This window comes from Lagopus muta, chromosome 8 (genome assembly GCF_023343835.1).
Source record: "Lagopus muta isolate bLagMut1 chromosome 8, bLagMut1 primary, whole genome shotgun sequence".
Classification (NCBI taxonomy): Eukaryota; Metazoa; Chordata; class Aves; order Galliformes; family Phasianidae; genus Lagopus; species Lagopus muta.
The window spans coordinates 33,577,209-33,595,297 of record NC_064440.1 but is presented as its reverse complement, the minus strand read 5'-3'; the positions used below and the strand labels follow the sequence as shown (position 1 = coordinate 33,595,297).

General features: G+C 41.8%; 1 protein-coding gene across 4 annotated transcripts in view; it reads left to right on the top strand.

Moving 5' to 3' along the window:
• ABCA12 (ATP binding cassette subfamily A member 12) overlaps positions 1-18,089 on the top strand; it is a 101,315-nt gene that overhangs the window by 45,063 nt on the left and 38,163 nt on the right. For 3 of the 4 annotated variants that reach the window (XR_007378441.1, XM_048952427.1, XM_048952428.1), the window contains 14 exons: positions 2,399-2,511; positions 3,510-3,603; positions 3,730-7,896; positions 8,552-8,667; positions 9,360-9,466; positions 10,373-10,626; positions 10,746-10,858; positions 11,360-11,484; positions 12,210-12,383; positions 13,294-13,458; positions 14,462-14,660; positions 15,212-15,351; positions 15,902-16,021; positions 17,145-17,235. Coding sequence is in view for 3 of the 4 variants with exons in the window: in XM_048952427.1 (XP_048808384.1) it covers positions 2,399-2,511; positions 3,510-3,603; positions 3,730-7,896; positions 8,552-8,667; positions 9,360-9,466; positions 10,373-10,626; positions 10,746-10,858; positions 11,360-11,484; positions 12,210-12,383; positions 13,294-13,458; positions 14,462-14,660; positions 15,212-15,351; positions 15,902-16,021; positions 17,145-17,235 (5,978 nt within the window). In the remaining variant the exon portion in view is untranslated. The remainder of the gene's footprint in view (positions 1-2,398; positions 2,512-3,509; positions 3,604-3,729; positions 7,897-8,551; positions 8,668-9,359; positions 9,467-10,372; positions 10,627-10,745; positions 10,859-11,359; positions 11,485-12,209; positions 12,384-13,293; positions 13,459-14,461; positions 14,661-15,211; positions 15,352-15,901; positions 16,022-17,144; positions 17,236-18,089) is intronic. The other variant, XM_048952429.1, reaches the window with a different exon arrangement.

The window sequence follows — 18,089 nt, the reverse complement described above, 5'->3', positions numbered from 1 at the left end:
TAAAGAAAACAGTTACCAGTTACTGCTGTTTTATTCTTCAAAAATGAATCCCAAGAAAGCAGAGGAGGGAGGGATCCTGGTTCTTCTCATGTAGGGCTTTGAATACATTTGACTTTAAGAAAGTACCAGTTATGTTCTTGCTCAGTGGTTTTATGAGAAAACAGAGCAGGCTTAACTGCATTAATTAACTGTGCTGAAATATTCAGTGTTGTCTATAGGAAGCATGTTAAAAACTCTTCTAAAATGGGCTTAGCCTCAGAATGCCTTTCTGGTCTTTCGTTGGGCTGAACTCTCACTTTCCTCTAATGGACGTGAGTCACCCATGAGATTGGGAATCTGTACCAAATCATCTATCTATCTATTGACTGTCTGACTGCATTTGCTAGAAAATATTCTGAACTTTCCTTTTGCTACAGCATGTGGAGGAAAGTGAGCAACAGAAGGTCTTCAGACATTTTTGTTTTTCTTATACGTATGAGCAGTTGGGCAAAGATGTCAATAGAGGTTGTAGAAACTTTGTCACTCTGATTATACTCAGGCTTAGAGAAGCTTGCTTTTCATCACTAGCATGTTGCCAAGACATTTAAAAACCTATCTATCTAGTATCAAGGAGGGAAGATTTAGGTTGGATGTCAGTTCTTTACTATGAGAGTGGTAAGGTGCTTGAATAGGCTGCCCAGAGAGGCTGTGGCTGCCCCGTCCCTGGAGGTGTTCCAGGCCAGGTTGGATGGGGCCTTGGGCAGCCTGGTCTAATATTAAATGGAGAGGTTAATGGCCCTGCGTGTGGCAGGGGGGTTGGAGATTCATGATCCTTGAGGTCCCTTCCAACCTGGGTCATTCTGTGATTCTATCCAGGTAATTTGCTTTTCTGCATCATGAGAACTATTTGTAAGCTGTAATGACCTTATCCTTAAAGGAGTCTGTTGCACTGTGGTGAGACTTTAATGGTATTCACCGATGTTTTGTCTGTGCTGCTGTTTTAGTGGCAGGATTATTGCATTTGTTCACACTTACTGGCTTGAAGTATCAAGCTTGAGAACTAGCACCATTTGAGTGCCCAGGAGGAATTAATATTTACTATGTTGCTCTGCTTTGCTTCATGACTGCAGAGTTGGGCAAAGTTTTCAGAGGCACAACAAAGAGGCACAGAGAATTTCACCACCAGGACTGCAGTGCTTTTATGCCTAGCATGGGGCACTGTAAACGCATGAGTAAAGAGTTACTGCAAATGGATTGCACAAACAGTATTTTTAATGAGGCTTACAAAATAGCATCCTAGCTAGCCTGGCCATGTCTTGTACTCAGGCAGTTCTGAGCTCCTGAAGAAATGCTGTGAAGGGAATTTCTTGTAGGAAAAAAAAAAAAAGAAAAAGATGTGGAAGACAAGAAATCGTGCTCAACTAAATATGTCATTTGTAGCAGCAGCTTCTTCACCTCCGAGACAGAGGCTAACAAGCACCTCTGCAAAATGGAAACGGTGAGCACAAAGTCCACAAAACCTTCATGGAGGCATTATGTTAAATGAGAAGAAAAAAGACCCCTGGTGCTCTGTTCTCACTAGCAGTCTGTTCCCACAAATCACTGTGTATATATTCATGCCACTAGAATCAGCTCAGCTAGGTGTTGTGTGCATCACCAGTAGAACTCTGGGCAGGCAAGAGATTATGCATTCCGTAGTGACCTCAGCTAGAGTGAAGAGCTGCTCTTTATGTAGGAGAAGGAAAAGGGACTAATAATCACCATGAAGTTTTCAGTAACCTGCACACACTGAGCAGGCAATCTTTTAAACAGCTTTGTCTGCAATACAATATGACTGATTGTCAGCTTGTTCTTTCCAGAAACTGAAAAAATATATACATGTATTCCTTGCTTCCCTGAAAGCCTGGTTATTGCAATATAGAAGAGGAAAGAAGGAAAATTGGACGTGGTAGAAGTTATGTATTTGTGATTGCTTCTTCCATCTGCAAATACCATCTCCAAGGAGCCTGTTCTTTCAGGAGCCTTGTCTGCTCTGCCTCTTGCTTTCTGTTAGAAGGAGATTCACCCACAGCAGTGAATCACAAGGGCGGTGTATCACCTGAGTGTTTTCTAAGCCCTATTATGAGGATTTAAGTGGTCTATAGGTTTTGCATAACCCTTTGAATAAATGCTCCCAATGAATGCAATATGCACATTACTGCTAATATACCACTAAGGATTTCCCTTTGAAGCCCTTTATCTTTGTATCTTGTGCATGATCAAACAAATACTTAAAAATAGGAGCACTGTCTTTTGTATCAGAAGTTTTAAGAATCATAGGCTGTGCTCCAGCTGTTTCCTATCTGAACACTTGCTTTATTTCTTCTCATAAACCTGCAACCACTATTTATTTTCCTTGTGCTTTTTTTTCCCCCTTTAGTGGTGTGCTGGCAGCTCAGAGTGTCTCTACATCGCCTGTTACTGACGATGGATTCAAAACTGTTCAAAATGGGGTTACAGATCCCCCATATTCCTTGAATTGCTTGGAGCAAGGTAAGATTCCTGCACATAGTCATATCTCTACTGAAAACCTGTGGTGCCCAGGATAAGCAAACTGCAGGCTAATAAGTAACCATACCAACTGCATACTGTTCAAGGCTCAGCATAATGAATTCTCCTTTCAACTTTTTACAAACGTGAATGAAGTACCTCATTTTGACTGCAAAAGCAAAAAAGGTTGGTTTTGTCAGGAGATGATGAATTAACATGAGTTGCAGTCTCAGTGGAAATGGGAAGCAGTAATTTTTACCTTCAGTTTTGTTGTCAATACCTGCCTGTAGCTGTGAGCTCTGTCAAACACTTGTGGCTATACCAAAGTAGGGATTGAGACTGGACTTGTACATGTCAAAAGTAGCCATTCTTCTACTCCATTGACTTTCCACAGGAGAGGCAGAGACAACCACCTCTTAACTGATGTAATATGAGAGGGCAAGGGAAAGGTACACCATGTAAGTGTTGCCAGGGACAGACTGTAAATGCCATCCATTCTTTACTTGTTGGTTGGTGGAGATGGTGGAAGTTGGGGTGAATAAGAAAGCAGATTAATGAAGTGCAAGTGGGGGAAGACATGGAGATGTGAAGGGTGCAGAGGCCTGGACCACACAGGGATATCAAGATGAGTTTAACTCTGACAGAAATAGATTATGCAGTCAAAGCTCAGGTGCAGGTAGTAAAAAGTCTCCCTGTATGAACGGTGAGAAATCCAGTAATGACATTAGGCCAATTTGTGCTGTGTTAATAGTAGAAAAGGGGTCCTAAATCAGGAGGAGAGCTCTGTTGCACTCAGAACTGTTCCTGAGATAGAAAATCATTTCTGCAATGGCAGGTAGGATCCTGACTTTCCACCCTGAAGGGACAGTTCTATCTAGGATCTTGTGTCATGTCATAGGAGCCTAACAGCATACGTGCATGTTTTATGTGACAGATTTGCTAAACAGCTATTCTTAGTTGCCCAGACTAACGTGAATATCACCTTTATCTGTTTGTTGTAGATAAAGAAAAAAGTTGGGTGATCAGATATATTTGTAATCACTTTAACTGGAAAGATAAGTGGACTTTAGTAGCAGAGTTGGAAGAAGTTCTGAGGTAAGGCATTGACTAAAGGGATATTACTTACAGATAACTCAAATCTATGATCTTTGCTCTAAATCACTTCACGTTTCCACTTGCATTGATTTCATATTCACTAAAATGCTCTTTTTTTCCCTCCAGAAAAATAAAGCTACCAGAGATTGGTGGAAAAGTCTCCAAGAGGTCCATTAATTCAGATGATTTAGAAGCCATACAAAAGTCTCTACATCGTTTAAAAGGCTTTGAGAAAAAAATGAATAGAAGTGAATTAAAAAGCTTAAATCTATTCAGAAATTTGAAGAATGAAACATTACAGAAGTTGTACGCAATTCTTGCACTGGGAATGAATCCACATCATGATTATAAATTAAAGGAAGAATATAATAAGGACGTAATTGATGAAATCTATAACTTGACATCACAGCAATTACAGAGCAACTTTAACGGGACTTCCATTTTCAATATAATGACCCAGTGGAAAGAAATTCAGGGTGCTTTAAAATTAGCTGCAGTGATTTGGAATCCGGTTTTGTTAAATAATTCTAATTTTAGTACGGCACAAGCTGAGAATGCTCTCAAAACGTTACTCACCATTAGCATGCCATCATTTCTGGGAGACTTAAGAGATCGTTTCACTGGAATTGAAGAGATACCGTCTTTGATTTCCGATTATCTTCTTAAACCTGTGTCGTACAGAAGCTTTCCAGACCAACTCCTAGCTCTGCAAAAGATATTTTTTATACTGACACATGAAAACATAGGTTATGACTACCTGCTGCTGCCTGCCTTTGAGCTGATGCGGAAAGTAGAAAGCTCCATGGGTGAATCGCGGTGGCACGAACTGAACGGCTACTGGCGCCTTGCTGAAAGGCTGAGGTCAATGCAATGGAACAATACAGGCATCGTAGCCTATGGGCAGTTTTTAGAGGTATTACACAGCCATTTTGAAAAGCTGGTTAATAATTCAAATAGTCTTTTGGGTGAACAGTTTGGTCAACTGTCTGAATTTATAGCAGCTGTATTTAAAGAGTTTGATGGGGAGAACTCCGAAGTAGCCAATATCTCGCTAGTCACTCAAGCCGTACAAAAGACCTTGTATGTATTAAAAGACTTACAGCTCAACTACAATGTCAGTAAATTAAAATATATAGATCTGTTCTTTAATTTTGACAACAAAACCTTTGAGAGATTTTCTGAACTTCTGAGGACAGGAATGAAAATCCTCCACTACAGAAATGCCAGTGAAGCTTCCCCTGAAGAAATGATTAATGCTGTCTATAACTTAACGCGTCTTGTAGTGCAGGAGTTCAGTGAGTCTTCCTTACCACACAATGCTTCACTGAAGGCAAAAATCTGGGAGTTTTTGCATGTAGCCTTGAGCCCTTTTCTTGAGAATAGAGACAGCAGTGCCAGAACAAGCCAGAATTGCTCCGCTCAGGATGTGCTCCACGTAACACTTGAGATGCTTTTTGAGAATGCCACTCTCAGCGAGTCGTTGGCCTCCAGCCCCTGCAAAGAGCTCTTTGCCTCCATGGATGTCGAGAGTGGAGCTGCGCGCAATGAAACCTTCACCAGAATGTTCCAGCTTGCCATAAGGAACCTGAAGCTGTCTCCAGAGTTTGCTGCTGTCTACAAGAACAGCAGTGAACGCTTTTCCAAGGAGCTGTCGTGCACCGTCCAGTCTCTGCAGTTTTCCCTGCGTTTCCTTTCCAAATTAAAGCTCGTCTCTGAGGTGGAAAACTCTTGGGTAGAGGAGAAGACGAGAGATCTGGCTGCTCTCCTGGAGACACTGCTGCAGGGCAATGCCTCCTGTCCCATCCCAGTCCAGGACGTGAGTGGTGGGCTCCCATCTCGGCTTTTGAACATGCTCCTTCCTTTTGTGCTGAATGAGACAGAACTCAATTCCCTCAATTTCTCTGACATCTCTGCAGGCTGGGGTAGGGTGCCTGTGTTTTCTCATCTGTTACCAACTATTTTCACTTGGAACAGCAGTGTAAATGAACTACTAAAGGTTGGTGGAAATGCTTCCCACAGGTCTGAATGGAGTCACTTTTTGCGTCTGTGGCATGCCACTGGCAAGGTGCTGACCACCAAATGGAACCTAACGGAAGTGGATCAATATGTGAAGCTCCTGGAGGTTGTGAAAAAAGCCCTGATGCTTGTGGACTTTGGGCTAGCTCCTGGAAAAACAGTAATATATGATATTTTTGGTAATTCTTCCGGAGGAATGAAATCCTCAGATCTGAATGATTATTATAGTTTATTGAAACACTTCTTCAATTCAACTTCTGCTACAAACAGCACATTGGAATTGGAAAGAATACTTCAAGAAATGATCCCGCTGTATGAGACAGGTGGTAAAGGATTGTTTTACAGTAATTCCCAAGGGAAGGAAAATCAAGATATTCTGTCCACAGCTGCAGTGATTTGGAATCAGATTATCTTAAACAAGACTCATTTTAATACAGAGAAGACGTGGGAGGTTATCAAAATGATTGCACTTCATGCAGTTTTGCTGGAAGACATAGAAAATTATCCCAGTACAAGTGAAGAAGTGTCATCATTATTTTCTGACTTCTTGTTGACCCCTATAACTTCAGAAAATTTTGCAGAACAGCTCTTGGCCCTCGAGAAGCTTCTTGCTGCTGTGGCAAGGGTGAACACTAGTGATCATTATCTGCTGATCTCTTCTTTGTCAAAGCTAATGCAGAAGCTCCACAGTTTTTCTCGTCAAAGGCAGGGAAGTGAACTTCATGCTTTCTCCCAGATTGCTGAAGTTGTTCGGTCCATGAACTGGGACAGCACAGACAGTCTTTCTTTCCAGTCTCTTCTAGACATACTGCAGAATCAGTTTGGTACCATGCAAAATGACTCCAGTCTTCCTTTCAGTAAGGAACTGAAGCAGATAATGGCCTTTATTTCCTCCATATTTGAGCTGTATGATGAAGGTGACTCCATGGGAGCCATGTACTCACGAGCCGTGTACACACAGGCCGTACAAAGGAGTATCTTTCTTTTAAAAGATTTGCAGAAAAGTTACAATATCAGTGATTTTGAAGCTATTAACCTACTATTTGATTCTTACAACGACTATACCCAAAGATTGTTTGAAATATGGAGAGCAGGAATGAAAGTCCTTCACGACACGAACTTAAACAAAACGTTTGAAGAAAAAACAGACATTATCTATGATTTCTTCCATCTGTTGCTGCCAAAGGAGTTCAGTGAGTCTTCCTTACCACACAACGCTTCACTAAAGGCTAGAGCAGTGGATCTCATGCTCTTAGCCTTGAGCCCTTTTCTTGAGAATAGAGACAGCAGTGCCAGAACAAGCCAGAACTGCTCTGCTCAGGATGTGCTCCACGTAACACTTGAGATGCTTTTTGAGAATGCCACTCTCAGCGAGTCGTTGGCCTCCAGCCCCTGCAAAGAGCTCTTTGCCTCCATGGATGTTGAGAGTGGAGCTGCACGCAATGAAACCTTCACCAGAATGTTCCAGCTTGCCATAAGGAACCTGAAGCTGTCTCCAGAGTTTGCTGCTGTCTACAAGAACAGCAGTGAACGCTTTTCCAAGGAGCTGTTGTGCACCGTCCAGTCTCTGCAGTTTTCCCTGCGTTTCCTTTCCAAATTAAAGCTCATCCCTGAGGTGGAAAACTCTTGGGTAGAGGAGAAGACGAGAGGTCTGGCTGCTCTCCTGGAGACACTGCTGCAGGGCAATGCCTCCTGCCCCATCCCAGTCCAGGACATGAGTGGTGGGCTCCCATCTCGGCTTTTGAACATGCTCCTTCCTTTTGTGCTGAATGAGACAGAACTCAATTCCCTCAATTTCTCTGACGGCTCTGCAGGCTGGAATAACCTGTCCGTGCTCTTCAGCATGGCGCAGAGTGAGCTTCTCATGAACAACATGCTGCAGAGATTGCTATATTCTTACAACCTCACCAAATTGAGCTATTTCTCAAACATCTGGGAAGTAGTTGACAGGTCACTGAACAGTGAAAGGAATCCAGCTGAAGTGGCTGCCTTTGCAAAGTTACTGGAAGCAGTGGCAAACAACTTTGCCAGCAATGCGTCAACTCTAGACATGATAGAAGCTGCTCACTATGTTCTTAAGCTGCTGAACATCTCTGATCTGCTAAGTGAACTCACTGCAAGTTCCAGCTCAGCTTCTCTCTCCAATAAAACTAATTTGGATGCTGTGTTTGACATAGTCACTCATCACTTCATTGATATGGCAGAAACCCTGTACAACAAGAGCCTGCCTTGGACTCAAAGTGACCAAACCCTGTCACCCACCATTCTGATCACACGGTGAGTTTGGGTTTTGGATACTAATGTTTTTTGGTTTTTTTTTTGATGAGTCACAGCTCTCATTTACTTCCAGCATTACAAAAAGTTTCTTCCAGTGGTTCATATTTGTTCTGAAATCACCTTAATTCAAGATACCAGATGTAATGTGGGTGAAATCAAAGGACAGTAAACTTCTGTCTGAGCTGAGCATACAGTTGAAAGTGCGCTTTCAGAGAACATCTGTGTTGATATGTCTCAATTCACAGTGGAAGTAGAATTCTGTAGGAGGCTTCCCACCAGCAGTAAACTCTTTGGCATCCCTTCTTTTGTGATATGAGTTATGTGATATCCCTTCTTTTGTGATATTTTTGTTTCTTAGCCTCCTGTAAGCAGGCCTTTCCTAAGTTCTGCATCCACAGTGAACCTTTCAAGTATGTTTTCTTTTACTTATGGTTTGAGGGTGAATGACAGCTTTGGGAGATAATGGCAGAAATAATGGATGAAATAAAACAGGATGGGTATCCGCTTAGGAAATGTTGTGAGAGATGCATGGCTTCATCTGGGATTCTTATTTACAGCTGCCAAGGAGCAGCATCTGTGCAGCTGACAGGTCGCTTGCTAACATCCCTTGCTTCTGAAGGAGAAGCTGATTTAAATTCCTACCTTATTTTTTCAGGTTTCTGTTTTTAGAATTTGAAAGCACCATCTTACAAGTGACAGTGAATAACAGCTATAACCCTTACCTGATGTGTTTAATAAATGCCACTGAAGTTGAAGACAGCGAATTGACAGGTAATCATGATTCCATTAATGCTGTGGGACCTCAGCTGCAATATGTTTGTGTCTGACTTTTCAAAGGGTTCTGTGTAATGGTGGGAAGGAATAGTGCTACATGTTTTCGTCTGCTGGCAATTAACTGCAGCTGTGAGGCTTAGGGAAGCCAGACTCCTCTTTGTTTGAGTTATGTCACGTTGTGGATATGTTTTCCATCCAGCTATATACAAAAGGCACGTGTGCTGTTCTCTATGTGATGACAGGTTACTGACACTCAGATAACGAATCCTTATGAATAGAAACCTATTTTCCCTTCCAAGCTTTATGTACCCTTAAGATGACAGCAGTTATTTTGAGAGCTAGCATGATATTCCAAGTAGATATTCATGATATATGCTTATTGTAAAACCTCAGAGGTTGATCTGCTGACAGAATGGAGATACCGAGCATGCTCTGAAGCACACTGTTGGAAGTCCTGTTTATGGTGTGGGGTGTGTTTCCTTAGGAGCTGAGCACCTACTCAAACTGGATCAGCAGGTTGCAATCCAGATCTCGGACTGTGATTTCAGAGGTCCTGAGCCAATTGAATGTTGTAGAAGTTAACAGTGCTCAGTAGGCATTGGCATGAAAGTGCCAATATCCCCATCTATGAAGTTTCTGCAAGTCTGGTGTTTTTGCTTCAAGTAACTTTTGTTTTCATCCTCCCACAGAAAACATCATGCTGCTCTTGAAGCAAACTCATCTGAAAAAGAACTGTTTTATGCAAAATAATACCTCTGAGGAACGTTCATCCATACCAGAGCTCCTGAAGCTAAAAGTGAGTCTGCTTAAAATGCTGACTTGAAGGACATCCTGCAGTGATACATGAATGTGAAATGGAAATTTTGGAAAACCGCATATGAAAAAAAGTCTTCACAGAACAGCTGATAAAAGCTAGGAAGGAAACTGTCTTCTGCCTGTATTTAAAAGTCCTGGGCTGATGAAGTTACTGCTATACAAGTCCTATGCACGGTGTATACCCAGTTTTCTGAGAGGGTAGATGCCTTACAACACTGCAGTACTTTCTGAGATCAAGCACCTAAGCAATGTTTATTTATGGATTTCCCTAGCCAGCAGTGCCTCACTTGAATAAAATACTTCTCACATCATACATACATGTTTGAGTTGTAGCATGTATGCACTTTATTCTGTCTCTCAAGAAGAGAAATAGAAAAAGGACAAAAGAGCATATTTTTAAAAAGGATAAGTTTTCCGTGCTGTTACTGCTTATTATATCTATAAAAACAATATGATGAGCTTCTCTGTAACATCAGGCATACAACAGATGGCAATTCTTGCTATGACTGTTAATGTAAAGAGGGATGTCAGGAAAGAGAAAAACCCATGGTAGAAGACTAGACAAAGGATTGGAATTTGCACATCAAGCTGGCAGAGGCAGAAGTCCTGACTTTTAGCTGTCTCCTGTTCACATGCTGTTTTCATGTGCTATTGTAGGGATGACCAGCTGGTATCCAAATAGCTACACCTATCACAAGAGGAATAATTGGTGTGAGATGTTCTATTTGAGACCTTTTGGATTAAATAAAAATATAATTAAAAAAGACTAATAACCCTACAGAAAAACACAAAGGAACAGCTAGGAACAGCTCTTTAAAACTTACCTTTTTGAAATTCTGTCTTCTAACTTGTGCATTTGTCTTCCTTTTCAAAATGTTCTTTGAAGATATCTCTGCTCCGGAATCTGACAGCACTTCTTTGTGACTACGAGAGCTTTAAGTCAATACAGCATATTTGCCATCTCCCTGATGTTAGCTTTGGAGAACTCTGTGAGCAGAATCAATCTCATGAACAGCTTCTCCGTGCTATTGAGCTGAGCAGCCAAGTTGTGACCAATGTACTGAATGGCAGAAGGATCTCCAAGGAGCTTTGGAACGTACTGATTGGAGATGCCACAGATGTCCAGGCACAAATGAAGTGGTGAGGCTCTTCGTCCAAGTTAGGCTGCCATAGTATTCTATTTAGGAAACCATACAGTGGCTCTTATCTTCTTCTCATATTCCCAAATTTGTGGTTATTATTTTTTTTTTCCAATTTAGGTTTCAAGAAAACGTACCAGAAATTGCTTTCTTTCAAGAGATTCCTCAGTATATGACAGCTTTGAATTCCATGTTGAACATCACAGAGAATTTAACAGACTCCAGCATTCCAGGTAGCTTTCTGTATTTTCTTTACAGTGTTCGTTTGTGAACGTCATCATTGGCATCATAGCTTCTACTGGAAATCTAAAGACTTGTTCAGCTGCTAACTAAGAAATGAATCCTGATTATTATGATTAAATTAATGAAGTAACCGAGCACCATGTCCCATGTCTGTGAGATCCTTTGTCTAGGATAATTCTAGAGACAGTGCTAGACCAGCCTTGTTTTTTCTGTACTGCCCCAAGACTCTGAGCACTGAAAGTCCCAAGTCTTTGTATTTGGGCAAACTTTGCTTTCACTAAACCTGTCATCTTTAGCTCATGATGACAATCAGACTGTTAAACTAAGGAAATAGGACTCTTTTACAAGGTTTTGTTTTGTTTTTGTTTCAGTCAGCAATGACATACAGCACTTGTACCTTTTACCAAAAGTAAAGTCCTCTCTGTGCTCTTGAGGTCACTGTACATCTGTAGAGAGCTGTTGTATCAATTTCTGTTTGATTTCATTCACAGAAAAGTTAAGAGACGTGTTTAAAAATGTGGACCAGCTCAAAGAGGATCTCAAAAACACAACAAGAATGTCCACAACCAGTATTGATGCTCTTCTGGAAGCATCTCTCCCAGAAAACAGCAGTCACGTAAGTTTGTTGTTATTGTAGTGAGAGATCCTGTCGACTGCACAGGGAGAAGTCAGCAGTCCCACAGGGACAGACAAGCATAGCATGTTATAAGTCAAAATAGCCATCAGAAATGCAGTCATTGATGCCAGTTCAACCATTAGAGAACAAGAGCCATACAGTGGCTTTGGCTGTCACCAATAGCTGGTAAGCTGCTACTGCCATGGACTGCTTGATTCATGATTGCTCCAGTCTGTAGCAAGGGCACAGGTCACTGTAACAGATTAATGACCCAGCAGGGTTGTTGTTGGGGTTTCTCAGTGCTGAAAGTTGTTGCTGTCTAGATGGAAAAGCACAGTTCTAATCAGGATTTGAAAATTAGTCAGGGGTCCAAAATAGCTTCCTGTAATGAGAGATGAGCTTGCCTTCCTCAGCCTCATGTGCAAACAGAGCTCCAGATGCTTTTCCTCTTCCCAGCTATCTTGTCTGGACTGAAGACTGTGCTCTATTCCAGATTTCATGTACACCAGTTGATAGAAACCACAAAAGCTTTTGCTACCGTGCAAGCTGAGCAGTAAAAACACAATCCTTAGGATTTTTCCTCTGGAGTAGGAGTAGGCATTTTCTGGCATTTTCTGAAATTCTATCCATCATTGTGGATGGAACAACGGCTAGGCAAGATTAAACGATGTATACTGGAGCAAGTAGTCCAGCCCTTAACAAATCTTTTCTTCATTTGTACACAGTTAATTTCTCAGATTCTCCAGCTGGAGTCTTGCAGCATCCGTCCTTCTGACCCACATCTGCAAACAGTAGCAGAAGAGTTCTGCAATCTCTCTCTTTCAGAGAGGACCCGTGAGACATACATCCTTGGGGTCACCCTGTTACGACACTTAGACATTTACAATTTCTTATACAAGGTTAGTATTGGATTTGAAGAGTGCTTCCTGTAGTCTTTGCTGCATGTAATGGCTGAAAGGACTGCAGTGGCCAGAAGCAATGCTGTTTTACACAAGCCAAAGATCAGGCTTTGCTCATGCAGTAATCTTTATTGCCTATCCGTGCTGTGACCGTGTGGTTAGAAATGAAGATCCCAGATGGTGTAAACCAGCTAACCTAATTTAAAGGCACTGGACTTACTCTAAATGCTTCCCTATCTGCTAGTATCACCTGTGTGCTGTCACAAGCTATTGAACATTCCCAGCTGAATTCAGGCTTCCCAAAATAAGGCATTGGGCTAATTATTTTTATCCCTTGAAAAGGAAAGCCTTCAAAAATGTCCCGTAAAATGTATTTTCCCAATCTAGTTGTCACTGCCAAATTATTAAATGATTCAAATATCCCACTCATGTGAGTACATAGACAGCAAGTAAAAGCACTGTTCAGTGAGTACTGTGTATTGAATGTACATTTTAAAATGCTACAGAAGTGATCCTGAGGGGAAAAAGTTACTGAGTGAGAATGCCAATCAATTTGGCTGAGGTCAAAAGTCACTTGTAGTGCTTGACATCCGTGTTGTGCAAAATGCTACCTCTTAGAAACTTGGATTACATCCCAGTGAATACCTGGTACACGTTTCCCAACTGCAGGTGTTTGGAAACTTGTGCCGTTCAGGATGTGTAATGTGTATGAGAGAGGGTTGCAAAAGCACATGGGGATTTAGAAATACAAATCCCATTTATTTCCCATGGGACATCCACTCCCTAAGCCTCCTGACAGTTTTGAACATCCCACAATTTCCATCTTGGAATTAGCAGATTATGGGTGTGTGCCTGCCTGTGTACACGCGTTCGTGCAAATCGTAATTGATTTCCTTCCTGCCTCTTGCAGATGTTATTCCCTAAGGAAATTCAGAAACCTGTGGACAAGATACTAAACCTTCTGACAAAAATGAAATATTTCCAACACCAGGTAGAGTCTGATGTTGATCCATTGCTACAAGCCATTCATTCACTGAAAAAGCTTCGGCAGTCTAGAAGGATGCCACTGAGTAAGGTATGTGTAGTCTGCATTTGCTTCGGAGGTGAAATGCCATTGGAACAGTTTCCACTGGAATTTCATACTTGAGAAGCTGAAGGTGCACTAAACCCTGGATTACTGCTTCCTCTTTTAAAGCAGTAAAGTCTTATGACTAATCTCTACTAAACTCTCACATTGCCTTAATGGGAGCACGTAGATTTGGTACACTGGGACAGGTATGTGTTCAGTGTGGTTGGAGGAAGGAACACTAGGAATGAAAATGCAGAGAATGAGCAACTGGTGGTGGAGCACTGGAACAAGCTGCTGCGAGAGGTTTGGAGTCCACTTCTCCAGAGATATTCAAAACCCATCTGGATGCTTTCCTATGCAACCTACTCTAGGGAGCCTGCTTTATCACTGGGATTTGACTAGATGATTTACAGAGGTCCCTTCCATCCCCTATGATTCTCTCATTCTGTGAACTGTCTCAAAGGATGGTAGACTTCCCCCAGAATATTCAGGTGCACTAGAAGAAATCAGATTGTGAAAACTTGGAGAACTTCCCACTACAAACCGTCCGAAACCATTTAAGTCAAGAGCAAAAATTTGTTCCAGCTTTGGTGTGCTTTACACCATGTCTGCAGCCTCAAGACTGCCCAAAATATTCAGTACAAACCCTGCTGCACCAGCTGCAATAACTGCAGGTTGCACTAAAACCATTGGATCCCATCCCTTTCTGATCTACAGTCTTGTACGTGTGCCTCTGGATAACCTTGCTGCACGTTATGGGCAGTTCCCACATTGACTCCCATACCTTGAAATGGTATCTTGACCTCTAACATAGCAGAGGTTAGCCATAAAAGCATGCTTTCCCAGGAAAGCCTCTCATTTTGAACAAACAAACTTCTTGTAATAAATCAGTGTAAAAGTATTTAATCCTTGCCTTCTATTTCTGTTATCTCTTTTTCCTCTTCAGAACAGGATGCTTGTAGCATACATGATGTATTTGTGTGCTGCTTTTTTCCCCCCTTTTCTGCAGGTGCTACTTAAACCAAACAACACTAGGGTGACACACGGCACATTTAAATCCCTGTCCAAAGTTCTCTGCAACCAGGAGATCACACCCCTGTTCTTTGAGTCCTTGCTTCCTGATTTTGGAGACCCTGTAAGAAACAGTTCTGTGGAGGATGTCCACGTCCAAAAGATGATGAGGAAATATGGGATTCCTCATGATTCCAGTAAGTCTGGCTTTTTCATATATTAAATATGTTTCAAAGCCAAACTCTCACATTTCCAGAGAGATCCATCACCAATCTTGATGTTTCTCTGGAGGGCTCATGGTTTATGCCAGTTCAAGATCTGCCTCGCCCAAATTACTGGTGGCTTATTTTTGTAAGCATTAAAAGGCAAGCAGCCTGCACAGCCCAGAAGTGTTTGATACTGCAGCACTTCCCATTTGTTGATGGTACAGTTCTGGGACTTAACAGGTCACAGTGTTTTCTTGATACGCAGTTTTTCCAACTGTGCTGACATTATTAGCTCCACTGAGTTCACAAAACTCCATTTAACCTCCAAGCAGAGAATCCTGGCTCAAACAATGAGACTCTTGTTGTCCTGAGTTCAGCAACAGGAGATTTTGGGGATGGATTGCTTTTGTCAAGACACATTATATCGGTCGGTGAAGAGAGGCCTGAAGTCATTTGCTGGACATAGCAACAAATTGGGCCAAGCTTTCTCATGTCTGTCTACTTGTGCTCAGTGCAGTTTATTTGTTTTTCTCCCCTTGCAGCACCATTTTGTTTAACTTTCTACCTGGATCTGGTCAAGACCCCAACTGGAGCTTTAATTTGGTCTTTTTTAAAACCAATGGTGTTTGGGAAGATCCTTTATACACCAGACACGCCAGAAACTCGAGCAATCATGGGAAAGGTATGGCTCTGCTTAAACTACATGAAGATATGCCCTCTCAAAGGGATTTTAATTTGTGCCTAGCACAGGCTTCAGAAGCAGAACTCTATTTTCTGACCGTTAGGAGTATTAGTCAGATTATTTTGTTTGTAGTTCCACTGCTGGTTGTATGTGCCACCTTTTACCTTTAAATGAATGTTACCTCAAAAAAAAAATTGCCCTAATATTTATAGTACATTTTTTTTTAAGGCTTTCAGTACATGAGGCTTTACCTCCATATTTTCAGCTAGTAACAGAGATGTGTCCCAGAATGCTCACCAGTAGTGGCAAACAGGCCATTGATAGGAGTAAAGCTGATACCCAAGGCATGCTCCAAAAGCCATGTATGAAACTGCATTTTTAAGTACTTACTTGAAGAAGAATTTTGCCAACCAGTGATAGAGTGCAAAGTAAACCCTAAAGGAGCCAAACTGAATCTCAGCTATTTAATTTCCTCAATTATTTTTTGAAGCTTTCACGTAAGTAATTAATAAATTGAAACTTACATGTTGTTGTGGACTTTTTTTTACAGTCTAATGCCACCTTGAAGCAGATGGCTGATCTAGCCCTGAAGTCACAGGAATGGCTGGATAAGTCTCCTGCCATCATGAATTCACTGACTAAGTTGAACCAGACGGTTCCAATGATCAAGGTATGAAATCTCTCTGTGTCCTGTTGTCCCACAGGGACTGTTCCTTTCACTAAGGAAAAAAAAAGGGGTTGGAAACAGGGACACCTGAGCTCATGCTTCTGGCCCACACTTCAGTTTCCTTGCCTGTCTGCCTGTTGCCATCACAGAGATACTCCTGATGCACCTTTCCATGCAGATCCCTTTTATGAAATGATATGTCTGTAATACATACACTGTTCTCTGACAGTGGCCTTGCTGAGGGCTGCTGGAAGGCTAAGATGAGCGGGGAATGCTCTTCAGTTTGTAAATTAACTTTCTGCTTGATGGAGTGATCCAGCCAACCAAGACCAGGCAAGAAATGACTTTTTCAGAAAATGAAACAGTATCTATAATAAGCATGTAGCACTGGGTGCACACACAAGAGCTTGGAGATGTCTTTGTACCTCAGTGAATGTAAATAACACTTCTTTTTCCCCTCCCAAAGAGCCTTGGTTGGATGCAAGAAGCAGCAGGCTGTAATGCTTTACATACATGCGTCATGTTTGCCACGGTACAAATTGCCACCTTTTCTTAAAAACTATATAAATGAGATTTCTCAAACTCCTAAAGCATTCAAAAATAATGTCAGTGGCTGGGAATTCATTGTAATTTCCATGGCACAGAGAGAAAATCCAGAGCAGAAAATGCAAGAGTGAAATGAAATATTCTCTGCTGACTGCACTCAGTGGTGGAATAATGGAATATTCAGCCAAATAAAAAACTGACAGACGGTCTCCAAACTAAATTTTGGACCCTACCCATTCTGTGCTGGCTGTTTTCACAGGATTTAAAACACACATGAATGAAATTAACTGTGCTTTTAGTCCTCATATTAAAGAGTATGCATGATTTTTTTTCCCTGGGAGTCCAATGCCTGGTGGAGAGTCGAGAGGCATCTTCTGCTGACTCCAGCAAACATTATCTTTCTTCTTTCCATTGCTAATGCTTTCCCATCTTGAAACACAGAGTGAAGAACAGAAAGTCAAGAAGGGAGCAGGGAAGTACAAATGCTACTGAAGACAGCTGGTCTGTCGTATTTTAGCAGTACACCAAATAAGCCTATGGGATCTGTGGTCAAATGCTCTTTCTCTTTGCTTGTTGACAGAATGCCCTACAGAATCCCTTTGTGCAGGTTTTTATCAAGATGATGGTTGATTTGGATGCAGTTGAATTGCTGAGTCAAATAAACAAGCTTGGTAAGTTGTTTCATGTACCCTACCTTCGTGTTTGTACTTAAGGTCTGGGAGCTCCAGGGTCATCAAACTGTAGTCATCCTCCAGTCCTGCTCTGCTCTGGCCAGGATTGGAGATGAGACAGTCTCAGATGTGATTCTAAACCTCGTGGTTTGTCTATGGGAAAAGACTCCTAGAAAGCAAAGGGCTTGTGTGAGATGTTTCTCCTGAGTGCCATAGGAATGGTAGAATGGGAATCTCTGCAGCTGATTGTGGCCACTGGAGGACACTGTTTAGCCATAATTATCACTTCAAATGAGCTACCTGGGGCTCTGATGGGAAATGCTGAGCTCACTTGCATCGCACCAGGGTTTCGCTTAAAAGTTTTCCAGAGCAGGGAAGGAAGGGATGAGCCCATGCTGGTGAAGACAGAAACATCATTATAAAATATCCCCTGATGCCATTTGCTGTTTTCTGATGGTCTTGAGTGGTCTTTCAAGTTGATCTGCACTGTGGGAATCAGTGCTACCGGCATTGGTGGATGTGTTACCTGTCGGTGCACAGCATGGTGCTCACAGCCCCTCCTGGCTGGTCTCATTGCTCCCTGCTCACTTTTCAGCGTGTCCCTACATCTCAACATAAATCTGATCTATGCCAGAAAAGCCTAGCGTCAGCCAAAAGTAGCTTTAGACTGTTAAAGTCCAAACAGTGTGAACATGCTGTTCATGATGACCCCTGTGTTATTTTATGAGTAGCATCTCCTATCTGAACTCCCCATAAAACCATCATGCCTGCAGCAGCTGTTCCATATTAGTTACGCTGCATTATGCAGTCACCTTTTAAAACAGCCAGCAAACAGCAGTATCTTTATTAAACTT